The sequence below is a fragment of the Marmota flaviventris genome, chromosome 4 (assembly GCF_047511675.1).
Source record: "Marmota flaviventris isolate mMarFla1 chromosome 4, mMarFla1.hap1, whole genome shotgun sequence".
Lineage (NCBI taxonomy): Eukaryota > Metazoa > Chordata > Mammalia > Rodentia > Sciuridae > Marmota > Marmota flaviventris.
This window is the reverse complement of record NC_092501.1, coordinates 98,697,180-98,721,403: the sequence shown is the minus strand read 5'-3', so window position 1 is coordinate 98,721,403 and position 24,224 is coordinate 98,697,180. Positions and strand designations below refer to the sequence as shown.

General features: G+C 34.3%; 1 protein-coding gene across 11 annotated transcripts in view; it reads right to left on the bottom strand.

Annotated features, from left to right (window-relative positions):
- Window positions 1-264: 264 nt before the first annotated feature.
- Window positions 265-24,224, bottom strand: part of Mycbp2 (MYC binding protein 2) — a 272,185-nt gene continuing 248,225 nt past the window's right edge. For all 11 annotated transcript variants that reach the window (XM_071611434.1, XM_071611435.1, XM_071611436.1 and 8 more), the window contains 12 exons: window positions 22,673-22,769; window positions 21,298-21,417; window positions 19,658-19,759; window positions 18,565-18,693; window positions 18,095-18,227; window positions 16,425-16,528; window positions 15,424-15,612; window positions 14,192-14,299; window positions 12,795-13,004; window positions 8,333-8,440; window positions 7,580-7,745; window positions 265-1,109 (listed from right to left, as the gene is read on the bottom strand). In XM_071611434.1, the coding sequence (XP_071467535.1) occupies window positions 994-1,109; window positions 7,580-7,745; window positions 8,333-8,440; window positions 12,795-13,004; window positions 14,192-14,299; window positions 15,424-15,612; window positions 16,425-16,528; window positions 18,095-18,227; window positions 18,565-18,693; window positions 19,658-19,759; window positions 21,298-21,417; window positions 22,673-22,769 (1,582 nt within the window). In that variant the 3' untranslated portion in view covers window positions 265-993. The remainder of the gene's footprint in view (window positions 1,110-7,579; window positions 7,746-8,332; window positions 8,441-12,794; window positions 13,005-14,191; window positions 14,300-15,423; window positions 15,613-16,424; window positions 16,529-18,094; window positions 18,228-18,564; window positions 18,694-19,657; window positions 19,760-21,297; window positions 21,418-22,672; window positions 22,770-24,224) is intronic.

Genomic DNA, 24,224 nt, shown 5'->3' with positions numbered 1-24,224 from the left:
AGATAGCAGTTGATTGATTTCCTAAGTATTTTCCTGTGTTTGATATGTGTTTATGAAAAGATATATATACACACACACCATGATCTATGCAGTATTTAAGATTCCAGCATAGTGCTTCATTATTACTCTTATTTTCCCTAATAACCAGTTCTGAGAATCATAATTAGGCCATGTTAATTTCTTTCCAAAAAAGCTTAAATGGAATTTTAGACTTTGAAGCTGTTTAAATTTTGATTCTCAAACAAACAACACCTTACACAAATATTAGACTTTATCACTGTATAAAAATGTACAGTGGCTTTATTGACATGTACATTCCAATATGTTTACAGCTGCAAGATAATGAGGCACACTCAGTATTGCACTTCATTAAAATTTCAGGCTCAAACTTAACCTAGAAGTTTAAATGAAACTGCATTTGTAATTTAGTAATTCTTATACAGGACAAACATTGATATCTTTATATACAGTGTGATACTTATTACATTTATATGCCGTCCTAACACAATTTTTTTTTTTTTTAAATAACAGTCTAGGAAATAAACCAGAATATTCCTCTTTTTATCCCCACCCGTGATGCAATTGTACAGGATTACAAAAAGGCAGTATACAATAAACAATGATTATTTTTCTTTTTTGCTTGAAAGCCGGCATCATTCTTAGTCCATGGGTATGGCAATTCTTTTATATCAATTATCTATAAATGTCCAATGCTTCACAGGCCAAAGACGGTAATGGCCACATGCAAACACCTCACAAATTTGATGTCTTGGTTCAAAAGAAGATAAACCAAAATAATGGGGAAACTTTCCATAGCAAGAATTATGTACATGGTATTTGGCATCCTTCTTGCACTGTGAGTAGTTCATTTTCATGGATGTAAAAATGGTCCCGTCCTTATCCTGAGCAAAGTTTAAACTTCACTGTATGAAGGCAACTTTTCTCTCTGGATGAAGGCAACTTTTCTCTCTGAAGATAAAGGATCTGAGTGTTCTAAAAAGTGTGAGCATTTCTGCACACTCCACACCCCAGAGCAAACTCTTCCCCAGTGGGTGGATGAACAACATGGAGTGGACATTCAGTTCCTTCTAACTGTTTGCCTTTGGGACCTGTATCAATTTTAAAGGAGACAAAGGAATTTAATGTTTTTAAAACACACACAACTTCACATAAATAGGAATCATTGACAAGTTATTCAACAAAATAGCATGACCATGGTAATAAAATATAAAATTATTTTCTTCTGATCACAAAATAAAAATGTTCACTATTAAAAACTTCAACATAACCAATACAAATAACAAAGAAAGTGACATAGTTCCTTACATACAACATCCTGCCTTAAGAGAACCATTATAAGCTTACAGGTCTTTTTCTAGTAATAGATCAATCAGATATGTCATTTTAAATCTGCAATGTGCAAAAATGGTCACAAACATCCCTCAATTTAAACTGGTAGAAAATTATTCTGGATGAGAAAATACGGGGGACTTTGGTGCAGGATGTTTGTCTATGAATAAAAACAAACCTAATATACAAGCCATGCTATTATCATCCTACCTTCACGGAAGAGAAAGGGAACATTTATCAGTGGGAAGACTGACTATTACTGTTATTTTTAAAAAGTACCTGAACGGAGATTAGTAGGAAAGTGAAAATTAATCAACTTAAAATATGAACATTAAAATAACAAAATATCATAATCTAGAAAAAACAGTTTCAGGAAGATAAAAATTTGTAGATAATAACCAAATAAAGTAGGCCTATAAAGATGTAAAAAAAAAAAAAAAAAAACTTTTACTCTTTCATTTTTTAAAAGAAATTTGTTATGCTAATGTGTTTCATGTTATGTGTTTCACATCATTTAAAAAGCACTTTAGCTTCTTCACAAACAAGGAGGAACATCATCATGCTGCTAGTAACACAGATTGTGCTTATACTCAATTGCAGATTACCCACTAAAACAGACAGGAACTACACATTAGTTTTCTACAGATACTTTTTTCAATCAATAAATGTAAATTCTGAATTTGCTTAAGAGAAATATATCATGTGTGGATGAACTGAGTTTATTCAGATCAATGGGGATTTAATTCAATTTACCTCTCTGGGGTTTAAAAGATTCTCTACTGTGAAAACAGTAAAGGAAACAATAAGAGGTAAAAGGCTGGAGTTTATGAAGCTTTTAACTTGGCACAGTAGAAGCATGAAATTAATATTGGCTGTTATTACTATTACTGAACAACAACAAACTGAGGTATGTTTCAGGTAAATAAAAAGTAAGTTCTATACAAGAGTAACACCAAGGAATGGGGTGGATAGAAAAGTGAAGATAGCTAATTTCAGAGACAGAGGTCAACTGCTGGTTTGAGCTAACATGAAAGAGTAGTAGCTGAGCTGATTCAAGTGCAGGCATAGACCTGGAATGGGTCAATGTGGGAGACTCCAGGACTGGCTAGCAAGTTAATTATGCCTGCATCTAATTATAAAGGAGAGTAGATCTCCTGTCCCAAATTAAAATGCATACTGGTGTCTCCCCCATGAATGGGTAGGGCAGTGTGCAGGAGGGGTACACCCTGTGGCAGATCTAGTTCAGGTAGCACTGCTATCTGTGGTGGCTCATGCAAACTGCAGTACTTGAGTTTCTTCAGGGAAAAAAGAAGGCATTCACTCATCAAACACTGATGAAGTCACTAGCGTGTGAATGGTATGCTAGGTGCTTGGGATGTTGAGATGAACAGTACATGATTCCTGTCTTCAGGGAGTTCATAATGGAACACAATGTAAGAAATAATAATAGTAAAAGTAAAGACAAAACAAAAGCACCTGCAAACATATGAGTGATTACTATTGAGACATTGTTATCGTCTATCAATTCTCTACTAGTCACAAAAATCCAAATCTCTTATCCTCATTTTTCAGATAATTATATACACTGAATCAAAGGAACTTATTTTTTCTGATTATTAGATCCCTCATCTTTAAAGTAGGCATAGCAAATATCTAACTTAAAGGGTACTGGGAAGATTAAGAAGTATCCTGGCACCAAAAAGGCAATCAATAAATATTTTAGAAAAGTAATGAATAGACAGAGGGATTGTGTCATAGTCTTCATTCTTCTGTGGCCCCAAAATTCATATATTGAAACCTAATTACCAATGTGATGGTATTATGAGGTAGGGCTTTGGGAAAGGATATCGTCAGAAGGGTGGACCCTGTGACTGGGATTAGTTCCCTTATAAATAGACTCCTAATCCTTTCCACCTTGTGATGATATAGCAAGAAGGTGCTGTGCGTGAACCCTGGTCAGACACCAAGTCTGACAGCACCTTAGTATTAGACTTCTCAGACTCCAGAACTGTTAGAAATATATTTCTGTTGTTATTACACTACCTAGTTTGTGGCATTTTGTTACAGCAGTCCATATGGACTGAAACAGATTATCTACTCCAATTTCTTAATTTCTACTCTTGTCCTCATCCATACATTAAATCAAGATTAGAATTTAATTGCAAGTGGTTGAGAGAATGCTCCTCCTGTCCTTGTCCTTCTAAGTAAACTGTATATAACCATCTTCCCTATTGATATCACTGTGGGCTTTCCTTTAATTCTGTTCATTCTTTAAATGAATAGATGAATTAGGGGTATGTGTGAGGCTAGTACAAATCTCCATCTAAGTTTATGACCTGAGATCAAGTAACTACTTCCCCAGGCCTCAATTTTCTATTTGTGACCATGGAGAAAATACCATCTACCTTATAGATTGAAAGTAAAAAATGTATGTGGAAATGCCCTGAATCACTGTTAGCTCCTTCCTTCTGCCTTCTCCTTAACTCCTTTGCTGCCTCACTTCTGTGATTCACCACTGTTTAAAGGACAAAGTCTTTTCTACTGGCTGACATGATCATGTGAACATACAAGGGGACGTCTTGCCTTTGCCTGACCCCTCTTCTTATTTATTTATTTATTTATTTTTTTAAAATGTGGTGCTGAGGATCAAACCCAAGCACTCAACCACTGAACTACAACCCCAGCTCTAAAGATACATTTTTTTTATTTTCGTAAATGCTGAAGTGTTTTATTATTTTTTTTATTGGTCGTTCAAAACATTACAAAGCTCTTGACATATCATATTTCATACATTTGATTCAAGTGGGTTATGAACTCCCATTTTTACCCCGTATACAGATTGCAGAATCACATCGGTTACACATCCACGTTTTTACATATTGCCATACTAGTGACTGTTGTATTCTGCTGCCTTTCCTATCCTCTACTATCCCCCTCCTCTCCCCTCCCCTCCCATCTTCTCTCTACCCCATCTACTGTAATTCATTCTCTCCCTTTTTTTCCCCTTTCTCCTCACATCCTCTTATATGTAATTTTGTATAACAATGAGGGTCTCCTTCCATTTCCATGCAATTTCCCTTCTCTCTCCCTTTCCCTCCCACCTCGTCCCTGTTTAATGTTAATCTTTTTCTCATGCTCTTCCTCCCTGCTCTATTTTTAGTTGCTCTCCTTATATCAAAGAAGACATTTGGCATTTGTTTTTTAGGGATTGGCTAGCTTCACTTAGCATAATCTGCTCTAATGCCATCCATTTCCCTGCAAATTCCATGATTTTGTCATTTTTTAGTGCTGAGTAATACTCCATTGTGTATAAATGCCACATTTTTTAAATCCATTCATCTATTGAAGGGCATCTAAGTTGGTTCCACAGTCTAGCTATTGTGAATTGTGCTTCTATGAACATCGATGTAGCAGTATCCCTATAGTACGCTCTTTTAAGGTCTTCAGGGAATAGTCCAAGAAGGGCAATAGCTGGGTCAAATGGTGGTTCCATTCCCAGCTTTCCCAGGAATCTCCAAACTGCTTTCCAAATTGGCCGCACCAATTTGCACTGACCCCTCTTCTTTTGGCTTCTACCCTACTACCATGTTCTCTGGAATACTCAGTTCCTTACTAACTTACTTATTATTTTCAGGATTTTTGTTTTAACAGAAGAAACTCCCTTTAAGTAAAATTTGCTTTTTCCTGATGACACTGCTTGCCGTTAAAAGTTCTCAGCTGGAAAGTGGTCTTCCAAGCTCCTTGGTGTCCTAAGGCCAGTGAACATAACAAGCTTTCTCTTGGCTCCCATTTATTTCCAGACTATGACCTACTACTTTGATTGACTAAGCCCCCTTCATTTGGAGCTAAAATCATCTAAAGTACGGCCTACTTTTCACTCCCTTCATTTGCTGAGCTCAGCTCACTACCTTCACTCCTAACCTTGGCTCCCATCTGTATTCTGGCTATTACCCTAAAACCATGGCCTCATATCATTCTGAATGTACTCCTTTCAAACTATGCCACTTCTACCTAAGGAGGAAAAAAAAGTTACTTGAGGGAGATCAGCATAACAATTTTTATTTGGCATGGCAAATGGCAAAAAGTAGCTATACTCAAAAAAGCCCTATTTATTTTTAAATAGGTAATATAATTCTCATGGATTAAAATCAAAATCTTAAAAGAAAAACAAAATATTAAAAATCATTTATAATCAGAAGTCACCTCTCTACTCCTATCTCTATCACCACCTTACTCTTGCTTTTCAACAGTTTAATCAATATTATTGGTTTCTTATGAATCTTCCAGTGTTTCTTTATACATCTATAAATAAATTTTTTCATTTCTGCTTTCTTAAAAATGTAGCAGACTATATATATTCATCTGTAATTTGCTTTTTTAGTTTACACTATCTGCTACAGATCTTTTCACATCAGTACAAAGAAACACCGTTCTTCTTTTTTAAATGATGTACAGCATTTAGTATTAATAGCTCCCTCAATGGATACTAGTATTATTTACAGATTTTTATTGTTAAAAGCAATGCTGTAGCTGGGTGCGGTGGCACATGCTTGTAATCCTAGAGGCTTGGGAGGCTGAGGCAGGAGGATTGCAAGTTCAAAGCCAGCCTCAGCAAAAGTGGGGTGCTAATCAACTCAGTGAGACCCTGACTCTGAATAAAATACAAAATAGGGCTGGCTGGGGATGTGGTTCAGTAGCCAAGTGCCCCCGAGTTCAATCCTTGATTACCCCCCACCAAAAAAAAAAAAAAAAAGCAATGAATAACCTTACGCTTTTGTATCTTGTTATTTTCTTCACATGCACAGGTGTATCACAGAATTGGGATTGCTTAAGACTAAAGGCACTGGTAAATCTCAGGGGCACTATCAAACTACTTTCCATGGGGGCCTAAGATTTGATGGGATGGTATGCTTCCCAGATCTAACAGCACAATATATTGTGTTCTATGTACTTACAGTTTCACTAATTGCAGATATATCTAATTAAAAATTCTTTTCTTGGTTCCATTTACCTCTCCTTCTACTTCTCTCACTTCTAGCAAGCCTGGTATTCCACCTCAGAGTGATCACCGCCTCCCTACCTCTTCAGATCTTTTTCAGACTCTTTTGGTTTCAGTGTCTTCCTTTCCTCTGCCTGAATGTACAGATAATCATTTTCCTGTATTCTTAGTGGCTTCTTTTTATTCCCTTGGCTTTCTGATGCTCACCAGGGTAAACATCCCCAATCCTCAGCCACTCTTAAGTCAAATTACTTATCCAATTTATAATGCTGGTTCCAGCTTTAAAAAAAAAAGTCACAAAACCCTTTTATGTGGTTCCATAATGAATTTAGAATATCAAACTTCACATAGCTCTTAAAGGCTCATCAGCAATCTTTTTTTTATGGGGTCAGGGGGTACTGGGGATTGAACTCACAGCCAGTCAACCACTGAGCCATATCCCCAGCCCTATTTTGTATTTTATTTAGAGACAGGGTCTCACTGAGTTGCTTATATTATAAATAGAGTCAGGGTTTCGCTGAGCTGCTTACAGCCTTGCTAAGTTACTGAAGCTGGCTTTGTAACCTTTGAACCTCCTACCTCAGCCTCCCAAGCTGTTGGATTACAGGTGTGCTCCATTAAGCTCCTCGCTCCTCACTTTTGATGAGGACCTTATCTTTTCTACTTTACTCAGGAAGTGCTCTTCTTGTAAGGTTGAGGTATTTATTCTGTTTGAGTTTCCATCACTTGAAATAGAGTGCCCATATAATTTTTACATAAAACTACATTATAAACTGGGCACAGTGGCACACACCTTAATCCCAGCAGCTTGGGAGGCTGAGGCAGGAGGATCACAAGTTCAAAGCCAGCTTCAGTAACTTAGAGAGGCTCTAAGCAACTCAGTGAAGCCCTGTCTCTAAATATAATATAAAAAATGGATGGAGGGCTGGGGATGTGGCTCAAGCGGTAGCGCGCTCGCCTGGCATGCGTGTGGCCCGGGTTCGATCCTCAGCACCACATACAAAGATGTTGTGTCCACCGATAACTAAAAAATAAATATTAAAATTCTCTCTCTCTTTAAAAAAAAAAAAAGGATGGAGAAGATGTGTCTCAGTGGTTAAGTGCCCCTGGGTTCAATCTCCAGTACCAAATAATGAAATAAAACAAAACAAAACTAGATTATGTAGATTACAATTGTGATTTTAAAACACTGAAAGCAAAAAAACAAAAACAAAAAAACTGAAAGCATACCTGCAGGACAGTGTGGTAGTTCTTCCTTAGGAATGCTAGTCATTCTTTGAAAATCATCATGACAAGCATTACAGAAATGTGTTGTTCCAAAGCAGAAGAAGACAGCCACTGAACAGCAGTAGCGACATTTATATTCCAAAAAGTCTGTGCCATGTTTGGGACACATCTATAATAAAAGAAAAGATAGCAGAATAGTATAGTGAGACTATTTCAACTACACTTAAGACAGTCATAGTAAACTCATTAACTCATATTTTGATAGTATATATAGCTCTGAAAATGGATTAAAATTGATGAATTAAAGAATAAATACGTGGCTTTGCTGAAAAGATCTGGAAAAAGCCCCAGGTTCTAATTCCATCTTCAGCACAACATACAAGATTTCATATATAAACTACTTAATTTCCTTGAATCTTTACTTATATGTCATGAAAAATTAATATTTCTTCATCAATCTTCCAATGTCATAGATGTACTATGCAGGAAAACATAAAAGTTTGCAAGTTTAAAAAAATTAAATATATAAAATTATTCCTTGTTTAAATATGAAAATCATTTCATGGAAAACAAATTATAAAATGAAAATACCACCCAGAAGAAATGCTACAAATGAAACATTTTGGATAAGTACACAATGCTACATAAACAACAGAAAACACTAGTGGAAAATCCTGGTTTATTGATTACATTATTTAAAAAACTGAATTTTTAAACTTTTCTAAACCGTCCTTTCTAATTAAATGTTCTGCCTACCTGAGCCCTGGACACATCAGAACAGGCACCACAGATGAGTTCTCTGGGATCATAATCATCCCCTTGTCCTGCTTCAGCATCACAACGCGCTTCACCACCAAAATATGCCTATGGAGAGACTATATTTAGATCATGGAAGAAAAAAAGAAAATGCCGGCCTGGGAGATGTGATATTGCATTGTCATAGGTGTGTAGTGAAAGTCAGATCAAGAAATCTTAGAAATTGGGAGCAAATCTTTACCATGAGCACCCCAGATATAGCATTAATCTCCAGGACATATAAAGAACTAAAAAACAAAAACAAAAACAAAAAAACCCCAATCAATAAATGGGCTAAGAAACTGGACAGACACTTCACAGAAGAAGAAATATAAATATAATTGATCTACAAATATATGAAAAAATGTTCAACATCTCTAGCAATTAGAGAAATGCAAATCAAAACTAAGCTCTAAGATTTCATCTCACTCCAGTCAGAATAGCAATTATCAAGAAAACAAGCAACAATAAATACTGGTGAGGATGTGGGGGGGGAAGACACACTCATACACTGCTGGTGGGACTGCAAATTGGTGCAATCACTCTGGAAAGCAGTATGGAGATTCCTTAGCAAACTTGGAACCATTTGACCAAGAATACCTAAAGGACTTAAAAATCAGCATACTACAGTGACGCAGCCACACCAATGTTTATAGCAGCTCAATTCACAATAGTTAAACTATGGAATCAACCTAGATGCCCTTCAACAAAAGATGGATACAAGAAAATGTGGTATATATACATAATGGAATATTACTCAGGCTCAAAGAATAATAAAATGATGACATTTGCAGGTAAATAGATGGAGTTGAATATCATGCTAAGTGAAATAAGTCAGTCCCCCAAAACCAAATGTTTTCACTGATATGTGGATGCTGATCCATAATGGGGGGTTGGTGGGGCTACGGAAGAGCAGAGGGAACTTTGGATTAGGCAGAGGGGAGTGAGGGGAGGGAAGGTGAAGGGGGTATGGGAGTAAGAAGGATAGTGGAATGAAACGGACATTATTATCTATGTACATGTATGATTACATGGATGGTGTGACTGCATCGTGTACATCCAGAGAAATGAGAAGTTGTGTCTTATTTGTGTACAATGAGTTCATTCTGCTGTCATGTATAACTAATTAAATTAGTTAATTAATTATTTAATTAGTTATTTGTTCTAATTCTAATTAGAACAAATAAAAAAAAGTCTTAGAAATAATATTATCTGTTGACCAGTCCTTTATAATGCCAGGTAAGGTGCCCATATTGCTTGTTATAAAAGGCAGGATCAGGGTAAGAAATAAAGCTATTTCAATTCTGGATTCATGCTTTCATGAATGGATAGTTTAACTATTGTCATGTCAAAGCACAATGATAAGAGAATATATAATTCCAAATGAATATTGAGAACAACATATGAAGAAGTAAGTAGAAACTGCTTTTTCATGGCAAAGTTTGGATTATTTTCCTCATTTTGAAACATTAAATGACATATTCCTGGGCTCGGGTTATGCTCAGTGGTAGAGTGCTCACCTAGCACGTGCGAGGCCCTGGGTTCGATCCTCAGAACCACATAAATATAAATAAATAAATAAATAAATAAACAAATAAACAAACAAACTGTGTCCAACTACAAGTAAAAAATAAATATATTTTTTTTAAAAATGAAGTATTCCCTTCCATTGCTTAAAAAATGCTTAGCCATTCCAAAGTTAAAATACTATAGAATGGAAATATGCTTAACATAAATATTGATACAAAATTATAATTTCAAGCCTAATGGGAAAGAAAAAGCAATCAATTTTAATTATCTTCTTATCATGCATTTTTTAAAAGGAAAGGAAAATTTGGTAGTTCTATTCACAATACTCTTCATACTTATAAAGCATAGTTTTATCTAGTATAGACACATGAATAAATGAAATTACCATGATGGATGATTTATTTGTATTTGCTCTGGGCACAAAATGAGGCCAAGAAATTGGGACATGCACATCATGCATGAATATCTTGTCTCATAGTCAAAAAGCTAAGTCAAAATTGGGAATAAACAAGCTGGTTCAATATAAATCTATTTTCTGTACTAGAAAAACAGGTCAAAAGACAGGCTCCATTGATGCAGAGGTTATAAATGGCCATCTACAAGCTAAATCTGGCCTGAGAAGTATTTCATATTACCTTGGGGCCTAATGCTTATTTCAGCTATTTCACTTTTCTATATATTCTGTTTGACTTCTTAAATATTTGATTACTACCCTTTTGGTAGCACAATATTAATTTATGATGTTTATCACATTAAAAACATAGAAATAATATTTTAGTTTCATAAATGTACACTGTTGGTCTTTCCATGGGTTGTGTATATTTGTCTGCCATTCTGACTATCATATATCCATTTAGCCTTCCATTCATTAACTGTATATTCTGTTACACTCCAAGACTATGCATATCTCATTCACTCATTTTCTAATTTAGTTAACATTTAACAAATGCTTGTAATGGAGACAGGGATATGGAAGAATATAGTCTTTGTTTTCATGGAAAAAGTTTGATCAGAGAGACAAGTGAATCAGTAATGGTATTGCAAGTGCAGTGCTGTCATGGATGTATACAAGATAACAAAACTGTATGATAGGGATGATGTGGGGAGATATGGGCACATTACAGAGGACGTGAAACCTGAGCTGAATCCTGAACGAGAATAAGACAGATTTCATCATACCTTTGAGCAGGTGTGTTTGGGGATGGGCATGGCAGGTGAAGAGTAAATGTGCAGGAGGTAGAAAAGAACATTCCTTGAAGAGAAACAATCTGGCAATGGCTTGGAGGTGTCAATGAAAGAGAGAACATGGCTACAATTGCAGTTTTCAGTATAATGTAGCATGAAGTATAAATGGTAATACAATGGGAGATGAGAATTCCATTCATGTCTGAAGAGACACACAGGGCTACAAGATTATAAGCAGAAGAATGCCCCAGTTAGATTTGAGATCTAGAAATATTGACTTACTAGTATCAGTATAAGTAGAAGGGATCAGATGGAAAGTTTAGGGACTCCACATAAGAGCTCAGTAGCACCAAAGAAAATGATTAGAGTTGTTGAAGAATAGAAAGAAAGAAAAAAAGAAGATTCAACAGAGATTTGGAGACAGAATTGAAAGGACTTTGTAATTAAAGTAGACTGGAAGTCAGGCACAAGTGGCACACACCTGTAACCCTAGCAGCTCCGGAGGCTGAGGCAGGAGGATAGTGAGTTCAAAGCCAGTCTCAGCAAAAGCAAGGTGCTAAGCAACTCAGTAAGACCTTGTCTCTAAATAAGATACAAAACAGGGCTGGGAATGTGGCTCAGTGGCCAAGTACCCCTTTGTCTCCCCCCCCCCCCCCCTGCAAAATAAAATAGACTGGGAAAGTCAGGGTTGATGAACCTAATACCAGACAGAGAACTTTCAAGTACCTGTAAGAAATTCAAACGACTGGCAGGCAGTTGGATATTTGTACCTAAATCTCATTTTGGAAGGTCATAATGGTATAGGTGGTAGCAAATGCATGGATGTACTGGAGGTCACCAAACATAAGGAGCTCTCACTAGGAAAACAAGTATAAATGAAAAGGAACCCGAGGGCTGGGGATGTGGCTCAAGTGGTAGCGTGCTCGCCTGGCATGCATGCGGCCCAGGTTCAATCCTCAACACCACATACAAAGATGTTGTGTCCGCCGAAAACTAAAAAATAAATATTAAAAAATTCTCTCTCTCTCTCTTGAAAAGAAAAGAAAAGAAAAGGAACCTGATAAAGAAGTTAGCCACAAAGAAAGGAGGCCATCAAAAGGGAGTGTCTTCCTGGAAGCCAAGGAAGTAAGAATTATTATTTTTTTTTTTTTGGTGATACTGGGATTGAATCTAGGGCCTCATGCATACTAGGCAAGTGCTCCACCACAGAGCTACATCCCCAGCCGAGGAAGTAAGAATTTTAACAAGGGAGCGGTTAAGAGAAAAGTAAGAGAAGTTCATTCATGAATCAATTGCAGGAAGTTATTACTGACGGGAAGTAGTTTTTTTTTAATATTTATTTTTTAGTTGTAGGTGGGCACAATATCTTTAATTTTATTTATTTATTTTTATGTGGTGCTGAGGATCGAACCCAGGTCCTCACACAAACTAGGCAAGTGCTCTACCACTGAGCCACAATCCCAGCCCCGGGAAGTAGTTTTTGTACGGGAATATTACAACATGTTTTGTAAAAAGTAAGTTTAGGTTAAAAAAAGAAAAAAAAAACTCTAAAGCAAATTAAGTAAATAAGTTCACCTTGAAACACTGCATCAGGCTTTCTTATTTTTAAGTTCAAACATAAAACATAAGAAATCACTGTATGATTCAACTTCTTAACAATATAGGTAACTTCTAGCTTTAAAAATTCTTAATATAATTTGTAGTTTACCTTTCTGCATTTGTAGCAGACATAATATGCATATCTGTTCATGGCATAGCCAGCTGGATCATTGTAAAATCTCACACCAGGAGTTGTGATAGCTTCACTCTTATGCAGACCTTCATATTCCAATCTCATTAAGGCTTTTCTTCTGACATCCTCATATAGTTCTTTTATTGGATCAAGCAGGTCTTTTAATACTATATGATTAATTTTATTCTGAAATAAAAAATATGAACATTCTTTAAAAGCATAATTTACTAATTAACTGAACAAATACTTAGTGTGGGCCCATGTGCCAAGCAATGTATCAGGAGATAGTTGATAAACACATTTTTAAAAAAATGTTATTTAAAAATAATTCTGTAAAGTCTTCTTGAACACAAGAAAAGGGGGAAATAGGAGCAATTAGGAATGACAGCATGAAAATTTTTTTTAATTTCATATTTCCGGAATCTAAAATATATTTCCTGTTGCCTTAAGTTTTGTGGGAATAAAAGTTACCTGGCTGAAACAAATATGATACACTCCCTCTGTTTGTGGGAAATGTGTGTGTATTTTAATTCCTGGAAGATAAGGGTAGAATGACATGTGATAGAAATGGGCAGGTAGTATTATTGACACTACTTCCCTGTATTTATTTCTAGGTTCTTAAATGTGACTCCCACCCCCCAGGTTGGCACCATATGAGAAGGAAAAACAAAACACTAAATCTTTTTGATTATTCCTCAGTCCAACTAAGTAATGACTGTCTTCTCATGTTAAGCGCTTTGTACCAGTCTGCACATATGAAGAAGACTGGTGCACATATGAAGACAGGGAGAACTAAACAGAACAAAAACAAGTGAAGAATTAATAAGAAAGGCATGTCAGATTATTTTAACAAAAGCATATTATTAATCATTATTAGCCTGCCAAAACAACTTCCTACTTTTCTTACTACTTTTGTAGAAATGTGTCAAAATGCCAAGAATTTTCTCCTCATTTTAACTAGCTCTAAAAGAATCTGCTGTAATGGCACTAACAACCAATATTTTATTCTTTAATGGCAGGTGTCAATACCTCCAAGCACCAGAGGATTCTTTTTGTTTTTGGAATTGTCATGTGATATAATTCTCAGGGGGTCTGAAAGTAGTGATGCATCATTAACACACGATGTTGTTTAAATGAATTTTTCATGCAATGTTTAACTTAAAAAGCTTTTAATTGACAATAACTGTTTTGAAATGCTTTATAGCATATAGAGACCGTATCTCATTCTTAGGAACCACTTGGATGAGGAATATAAACTGATGAAGGCTGATGGTAAACAGCAAACAGGGAAGGGCACCAAGAAACACTGATGCCTATTTATTTTGAAAGATGAAAAGAAAGGGAAAGTAGGTAAATTCAGATTCTTTCCATACCTTGCAAATGGGACAAGATATAAATCCAAATGTTATCCTTGGACCAAGCCATCTGTTTTCCAAAACTCGTCGACAGCACTGTAAGTGGAAGACGTGACTACAGTCCAGCTTAAATAAAGAAACAAAAGCATGTAAGCAAATGCAATAATGATACATTTGAGTAACTGGAATGTAAGATATTACTTAAAGAAGATAGAAGAAAAAAAAATCAAGAAACTTAGTATAATGAAATTTTAGCACTTCTTTATTATTCAAGGGACATTATTAACAAGCCCTTCAGCTTCTACTAATGTTTACCATTTATATGTGTGTGTGTGTATATATATTTATACATACATACATACATACATACATATATATTTTTTAAAAAGTTTATAGTTGTAGATGGACAGCATGCTTTATTTTATCTGTTTATTTTTATGGGAGTTAAGAATTGAACCCACACCCCATATATGCTAGGCAAACGTTCTGCTACTGAGCTACAGCCCTAGCCCCTACCATTTATATAGTAATGGCACCTATAAAAATATGCTAGGTTAGGGAGAAATATTATATCTCAGAGAAAGAAGAAGAAACTACTGATATAAAGATTGCAGATATCATCCCTATAATCCCAACTACTTGGGGGGCTGAGGCAGTAAGATGGCAAGTTTGAGGCCAGCCTTAGCAATTTAGTAAGACTGTTTTAAAATAAAAACGAATAAAAATAAAAAAAGAAGGACTGAGGGTATAGTTCAATGGGAAATTGACCCTGGGTTAAATCCCCAATGACCAAAAAAAAAAAAAATGTAATCTTTCAGGTTATTTTTGGAGAGTATTGATTACCTTGGAATCAGTGACAAAGATTGAAAATACTTATAAACAACTAGCAAAAGTTAAAAAAAATTAGCATAATAGTATTAAATTCTATCATATACAGAAGCATGTATAAATATATACAGATCAATCAAATAACACTATAAAATGGCATTCTTGATTTCAGAAGACTAGCTGCTTGATAATCTAATCACTTTTTCTCTTCTGAACATTTTATATATGCTATCAAGTATATAAGTCTACAAAATCATAAATTAAAGCTGAGTGCACAAAATAGGAAGAACACGAAGGGCAGAATTTGCTCAATATATGGACTTTTTGCCCAGTGATAAAAGATTTCAATGATCTTTTTATTTGAAAATTATATTTATATTTCCCCATGTCATTGTCTAGATACATTTAAAAGCTGAGGCAACCTGAATGGCTGGTGCTGCCGAGAGTGCTTCAGTGAAACATATCATGCACATGTCATCAGCATCCTGCTTCAGGGTTGTGGCGTTCTTGTCACAGCCGTGCAGACAGGGCAAACAATGTTCTTCATTTTTAACACCTCCACATGGATGGCCACAAGGATGTGTCTTACTACAGGCTATCTTAGCATATTCCTATTAAAGATGAATTGTAATGGTAAACAATGATCAAAAAGTGCACATATCCTGGTAATTCTACCTATGATACTAATTTTCCAAAATTACTTTCCTACAGGAAATACCTAATAGAGCAAAGTAACAACAGTTAGTTTTATTTTACTTGAATAATAAAATTATTAGAATGAGGGTTTTTAACAGAGTCTGCTTTACTTTCCATGTGATTTTAAAAAATTTCATTCCACATAATGGAAATGCTGATAAAAAGTGAACTACAATTTTAATCTGTCCATCATGCATAGGCATGAAGTAAAACATTCTTGACTTATAAATCTCCCAATCACCTTACAGCTCATCAAAATAGAGGTTTAAAAAACAAACAACAAACAAAACATGTATCTCTTACTCTATGAACATTATCCAAATTTCTCTCATATAAATTGAGGAACTGAAAATATTTGGACAGCATGGAATATGTATATTATACATGTTAAAGACTCAAGAACTCTCAATACTAGTAATTCATTTTAGGAAAAGAAATGAATAAAGTCTATGAAACTGAAGTCCACAGATATTTTAACAGCTTCTAGCTTAAAATTAAACATTAAGTAGATATGGTTGTGGTAGTTGAGAAACACACATAAGAATTTGGTTTGGGCTTAAGAGACCTATTTGATACAATCTCCAGCTTTGATAAAGCATTTAATGCTTGTCCAAAAACCCTGAACTTTGACTGAGTTATAACTCTTATTTAAATAAAGTAAAGGTGTCATATGGGAATAAGTGGTCCTTCTTCCTGGGAAAGTCTGACTCTCTCACTATGTACGCACCTGGCAGTCTGCATCAGAACAAACGCTGCCAACAGCGGATAACTCTGTTCCACTCCTGGACCCACAGAAGCGACATGCTTCTGAGCTACTTGTGGTGGGTTTGCCTAGGTTGAAGCAGAAAAAGAAAACTCTTCCTAAGGACATGGTTTCTACATATTGTAATATAACTAATTTGAAAAAAGCAAACAGATTTATACTAGTTGCTATCACTAAGAAATTAGCCAAGGGTTGTAAGCAGCCCTAATTATAAAGCAGATAATCTCCTGCCTGCCACAAGGATTAAGAAAAGGATAAAAAAAAATAAAATATACTGAAGGCAAGTAAATTCTTGACTGGTTTGGAATTTTTGTTTTTGTTTGTTTTTTAAGTAAAGAAACAGACTAGATATCCAGTCAAGCTAGCAGTATGAAATGTGTGCAAGCCTTTCACTTACAGATATACAATATCAGTGAATGCAATAATAAACAAACTAAAATACACAGAATAAAGAGAAAAAATAAAAGAGAAAAATCCCTATCCTTTATGGGAATCTGCAATTTGAAAATGAATTAAAATATGCTTGTAATATTTAAAGAGAAAAAAAATCCTCAAAGTAAAGACAGAATAAAAGGATAAAGGGGAGAAAGCCCTGAAAATTACAAACCAGCCCCATTTTCAAACACAAGTATACAAATTCCAATATAATAGCAATACATTGAATTTAGCAATAATTACAGAAGGATATTTTTTAAAGTTTGTATTATAAACACAAGGATGGCTCGATATTAGAATACTTAGTAATATAATATATAGTACTGACAGATTATAGGAGAAAAAATATCAGCTATGAGGAAAAAAAGGCTTTGTTTTTGTTCACATTAAAAGTCACTTATATTTAGGGTTCATTTGTTTAGGTTTATATCAAACTCCAACATTGGAGGTTTGTGTCAGCAGGAAAAAATGGGCAAACTACAGCTGTGATGAAAATTGAGAACTTGTATGATTCAAGGTAACATTAAGTAGGAATGTACAAGATTTACTTTAAAGAAAAGTAAATGAATACTAATATTTTAGAGATAAAGGCATACTAAGCCTACATAAATTATTATTTTTTGTTTATAGTACTATCTATTCATCCTTGTTATTATTTTATTATCAATGCACTAGTACCATTCAGAAAACTTTTGAGAAGCACTTGATCTATTAGAATCCTCTAAAAATACCTTAAAGTCAGTTAAAAGAGCTCTAAGTGCCCACACAGTACAGAGATTTTAATATGGGGTTACAACCAACAGAATTAGAAGGGAATATCAACAGCAATGTGTCCTATCTTTGGAGCCCCAACTAATGTGCAATGCTCACTTAACAGGAATGTAAAAGCATAACTATCTCGTTTTACAAAAGACAATAGGTGCCACAGAGTAATTAAATGACTTGCCCATTAATCACCTAGTTAGTGGCAAACCAGGTTTACTGACTATTAATCCTAATGTTCTTTCTGACACAGAATACTCTCTGTCTGATAAACATATCAATATAGACAGTAGCCAAAACCATAATTAAGCTTAAGAATATCATTCAAAATTATTCACATAAGATAAACTAATTTCTAGCTGAATCATAATTAGTATGCATGGTTCTTTTTTTTTTTTTTTTTTTTAGGCACAATTTAACTTTCAATCCTCTTTTACCTGTGTGTTCTCGGAATTCCACCATTGCCTTCATTGTTTTAGAATCTGCTAGTGCCATCAACCAGAACAATTTGGTTCTACCACAACCTTCATGAAGGTCAACCTTTATAGCTTCTTCTTCTTCTTTGAAGACCTGTAGTTTCATTAAAGAAAAGGAAAAATATATTTATCACTCTGAAAAAAGAAGAATAAAATTTAATTATTCAATAAAAACAGCTTTTATTTATGAGGCACTGTAAGAAGTTCCAGATATATCCAATTTCTTTAACCTTCACAACAATCTCATTTTTATACATGGATAAGCTGAGTATTGGAAAGGTTGAAGAACTTGCTTAATTTACAGTGGATAACTGGGAACTCAACCAAGGTCATTGATTTCAAAGTCTACTTTTTCCCACATTTATTTCAAAATTCATTGAATGTACTTCATGCTCTGATATTGATCAGGGTACAAAGATAGAAATCTTCACCTGTCTTTGATGAGTTTTGGTTCGTCGATGAAGATGAAGAAATCTGTCACAGTCAGTACATAAATTTCCACAGACATTGCATAAAATGATAGCTGCAGTTTCACCATCATCATGGTTATCGCACATAGGCTAAAATAAGACATTTTCATGTTACATTAGATAAACAAGTCAGACATTCATACATATTGAAAGCAATTGTATTTTCTTTATAACAATAACAGACTGATATTCTAAACTCTATTAAGATTTTCAGAGTTTGAATGTTAAACAGAATTATGGCAAGTGTATTTAACCTAAAATCTTTAAAAATTATTACATGATTAATGTACTGAGCAGGAAAATTTCCTCAAACCCCAAATTCAATGATTAATGTGTATGCAACTTCAATGATTAATAAAATGAACATGCTTTGTGACTTAATAAGTATTTTCGTATTATAAATCCATTCTGTACGCTAAATGGGTGAACAATTTATTTCTAAGACTTGAACACTAATAAGAAAATGCCAAAAGGGCCTAAACATCTTCCCTTCTAGTAAACCTAAAAATGTTCATCAAACCTACTCTAAGTATATTTGTAAATAAGTAGTATGTTACATTTGCATCTCTTACTACTACTACTTCTTCTTCTTCTTGTTTTTTAGTTGTTGATGGACCTTCATTTATTTATATGGGATGCTGAGAATTGAACCCAGGGCCTCACACATGTTAGACAAGCGCTTCAACCTCTGAGCCACAGCTCCAACCCTCTCTTACTTTTTTATTGCCTTCCTACCAAAAAACAATTATATTTTAGCACAAAATCTAGACCTAAAATCAGAAGCTGCCTACAAATACTGATACGATGCAAATGTGACTCAGAGAAGGAGAATACTCTTTTATATAATTAAATAAAATCCCCTAAAATTTCTAAAATATTACAAAAAGAGGACTTTAAGTAAAATAGACTCTTGAGATGTAACTGGCCAATTTATACACAGTTTTTCAAGAGTGTCACTAATTGTGTATTTTGACTTACTGGGTCCCCCTACCCCAAGTTGAATATAAAAAAAAAAAAACAAGACAAAATTCTTATAAAATAATTCTGATCTTACCATTTGTTTTTGTTGTCCATCCTTTCCCATCCATCTCCCTGAGGAGAGGCGATCTACATGGTCCTGATCAAGAACACACAGTGATGCTAAAGCAAGCCAGAGCTGATGAGAGGAAAGGATGTTATAGTACCAAAAATTTGAGGAAACACGTATAAAATGCTGACACAGGACAACCTGTCAATAAATGCTGGTTGAATTTGAAAATATACAGATACTTAGTGGCACTCAGGTTTTCCTGATTGGGTATAGGCATACATGGCAATTGCCATATGTCATACCCACAAAGCAGGAATTCAAATATTTTCTGACCCAATGTCTGTTTCTCTAGTAAACCATTCTGTTTTTCTAGCCAGTGTACAAAACTAACCTTCATTGGTATACTATATAAACCAAGTCATTTATAGGAATAAATGTCTTTGAATATTAATATTCATTTTATTAATGCAGTTTGCATTATTTTTCCATCTAATATCCTCTGCCTAAGGCTTTAAATTCCAAAGAAGTTGATACAAAGGCTGCTTAATTTTGCATGAATAGGTGCATAATACTAAATTTTTCTAAACAAAGTTTCTGTTGCCTGACAGGGCTTTTAGCACTATACTTAGTACATTTTGTCAGAAATAAATGTCTAATAAACTTTAGAAAATTGCCCTAAAAATAGTTCAAAATTTTCTGAGGCTTAAAGGGTAGTTTCAGTTTTACATAGAATGATTATTTCTTCATTAATGAAAAACTGGAAAATTACTTAACTGGCTCAACTCTAAGAAGTACATGTGAATATCACAGGAGATGGAGAGCAAAACATGGTAAAATAGAAACAGAAAAATAATGCATGCAAGGAGAAACAGGAATGCAAAATGAAAGAAAAGAACTAATGAGTAGTAGAAAAGAGTTACGGTCAAAAATACTTGTTTCAGGTATCTCACTCACCAGGAAGACAGCATAAACTGGCTTTCTCTACCCTACAGAAATACAATTAATCTTCTTTTTCAGATTCCTCAGGATTAACTAAGCAATTTCTACTAGTGTTGACTTCTTCTTAATGTTGTTATACTGTCATGGTTTAACACTATCTCAAATCTCTTTTGGAATTACAAGACATGTGCTCGGTTAAAACTTACTATAGATGTCTCATCTGAAGAAAGAAATCCCAATTCCTCAGAGATTCCAACCTGCCCTACCTATGGCAAGAACTTTTTGTTTTTTAAAAGTAACATCTACAAACTTAGTAGGTAAGCTATAGGGGTCTTCATTAGAAATAACTGGGCCAGAAAAAAAAAAAAAAAAGGAAGAAGGGGCCTTGTCTTCTAAGGTATCCTGTCTTATCACAGCGTTATGCTATGGTAAATATAGCAAATAGGTCATTAGAAAGTTAATACACAAACACAAAATGTAATGTACCCTTTCTAACTAGCATATCCTTAGCTTCCTAAGTAATAAAAAAACAGATGATCCAGAATACCCAACAGTGAACAGTAATGACTACCATATTTAGTTCACAATTCATAAAAGGCATTTACATTTTTCAAAAAATACATTACCAACCAAGTTGACTTACTGATCAACATTTGTTCAAATCTAGTATCAAAAGAACATGTAAGACACACACAAAACTCAAAACAAAACAGAACAAAACCTACTCTAGTTGTTGCAATACATCTCACTGGAGACCTAAATTCTTCTTCCATTTTGGTCAAGGCTATGATGGTTTCTGCGATAGCATTTTTTGTCACTCGGGACCAAGCTTCTGACAGATGACCCTATTGGGCAAGAAAGAAAATTTTAATAAGAAATTAGAAACACATTATCATAGTAAATTCTTGTGTCTTAAGTAACATCTCTCACTAAAAGAGAAAAATCTTTTGTAGCAAGACCTTGCTGGAGCATAAACTTTTGAACTAAACATCCTTATGACCCCATAAAAAATTCAACTTCTGATCATTATTTTAATGATTTAAAAGAAGAATATAAATTTAAGATCTCAATATTCTTTTCCCTATAAAGTTTAAGGGCATTTCTTCTTAATTTGGATTAAAAAAAATTTTGGTTATCAAACTCTGTTATTTAACAGGAAATCTGTATAGCTAAGCTAACTGCACTAGATAAGTATTACTGGAATCCAAGAGCATAAATGGGCTCAAACTACAATTACCTCCACTTGATATGTTGACTTTAATGAACATTAACACAAAATTATTATAAAATTTAGGTGCTCCTAAATATTCTTCCTAGACATTTTCATCCAATGAACATCCTAAGAAAGCCTACTTTCCATAAAACATTGAGAAAATGACCATTTTGTTGGGAAAAGTGATAGAACTTCATCTTTCCCCAGAACTTCCTCCATCTTCTCATATCCATAAGTTATCAATCTGTTAAGGAGCAGTTTAATTCCTCCTCCTCCTTCTGTTCACTTTGCTTCTCAGGGACCTACATTCCACAGTACTTGTTCTCCTAAGTCTGCTTCCTTGAAATACAATGTAAAGTGAGAATAATGATATTTATGGAGCAACTAGCAAGAACCAAGCACTCTGAAGTTAATTCCCATCCTCCACACTCCCAGATTTTCCCCTAAAGCCAATATCTTATGACAGCGGTATAGGACATTAATAAAAAAGAAAAAAGGCTTTATAAACTAGGAGGTCTGAGAGAATGAGAAATGTCACTTCTGAGAGCTCTTTTTAAAAAATTTTTCCTATTCCCTTTTGGCTTTTGGATACAGATTCTTTCCTAGGGTCAGAAGGAGTATGTATATTTAATTTTATTAAGTTAAAAGTCTTGGAAGACTTGTGTAAAAATTCTGAAGTAAATAAATTGAGAATTTTGAATTGAACATAGTTTATATCAATGACAAATTTATCATTTGCTGAAAAGACAAATGGCACAGTGATTAACATATTCTGAAAAGACTAACGTTATTTCTCCTCTGTCAGTTAAGCAGAGGAAGCTATTTATTGTTTCAACAAGACTCCAGCTGCACCTTAATGCAGTAACATTAGGAGAATGGGAACTTACTGCTGCCATATCCTTAATAAGTTTAATGATGATCTCTGAGATTTGAGTAGGAGTTGAGCCCTTCATCCACCAATGACTTTCACCTCGTCGAAGGTAACTACAAAAAAGAAAAAGAAAAAAATCAGCACTTAGAAATTTAAAAAGGATTTATAAATTATTACAAATGAAAAATAAAAATGTTATTTCCACCTGCAGCATCTTGGTTGTTTAACTGAATGAGTTAAAACATTTAAAAAGAAAGTTAAAGCATTACCCCAAATCTCTAACTTCAATCTCAGGAAAACAGCTATTCTCATTTATGTTCCTTTTCAAATATTTCTCCATTTACATATTGCTTTTGTGTATTTTTTAAATTTATTTTTATTTCTTATATACATGACAATAGTGGAATGCTGTACAATCATAATTATCCATTCACAGCACAATTTTTCGTAACGCTGTATAAAAAGAATGTTCATGCCAAATTATGCCATTATACATGAGCTCTCTTATTTTTTTTTTTTTGCATTACAATTACTGATACTCAAAGTATGTAGTCTATGGATCGCAAACTACTTGTTTCTAGTGTACATACAGATAAGAAGTCAGAATACAAACCAACTGCATCACTAAGCTGCAGTTCATCTGACATTTTTGTTTCCTAGGAAGACTATGTATATGAAGGAAGTGATATGTTGATTAACATTCTGGTGTTATCTGCTTACTATTGTGAACTGACACTATTCTGGATGTCTTGAATTTTCTGCTGTTACACACAATTATAGAACATCCTTATATATATCTTTGTGTACATGTAGGAAAATTTTGGAAGTACAACTGGTGGATCAAAGAATATGCATAAAGTACAGTGAGATATTATCAAATTGACATCCAAAAATGCCAAAGCAATTTACAGTTGATGAAAACGCCAATTCCTTAAAACACTGGTAAAGCATCAAAAATATTTCATAATTGTTTTAAGTTAAATTGTTAGGCATTTGTAAATTTTTTTCTGTGAACTCTTAAATATTCTTGTCATTTAATTTTTTATTAGTTGTTTGCAATTTTGTAAACCTTATTCTAATATTATGGCTAATAAGTGTCCATTATGTAGGTTTAAATATTTTTCCAAGTTAGTTGCTTACATTTTAATAGTATCATCATCAACTAAGTTTTACAGTTAAATTTGTGAATCTTTTCCAATCTTTTGGATTATGTGTTTTGTTTAGGAAACCCTTCCCAAATTGAAGATTAGAAAGAATCTCTTCTGTGGGTGTGGTGGTGCATACCTGTAATCCCAGTGACTCAGGAGGCTAAGGTAGGAGGATAGCAATTCAAGCCCAGTTTTGGTGATTTAGTGAGGCCTAGGCAACTTAGCAAGACCATATCTCAAAATTTAAAAAGGCTGGGGACGTAGCTCAGTGCTTAAGTGCTCCTGGGTTTAATCCCCGTACCAAAACAAAAAGAAAAATATTTTTCTATAATATGTTCTAGTAGACTAGAAACTTTTTTTAAAATAATTTTTTTAGTTGTAGATGGACACAATACCTTTATTTTATTTGTTTTCATTTAT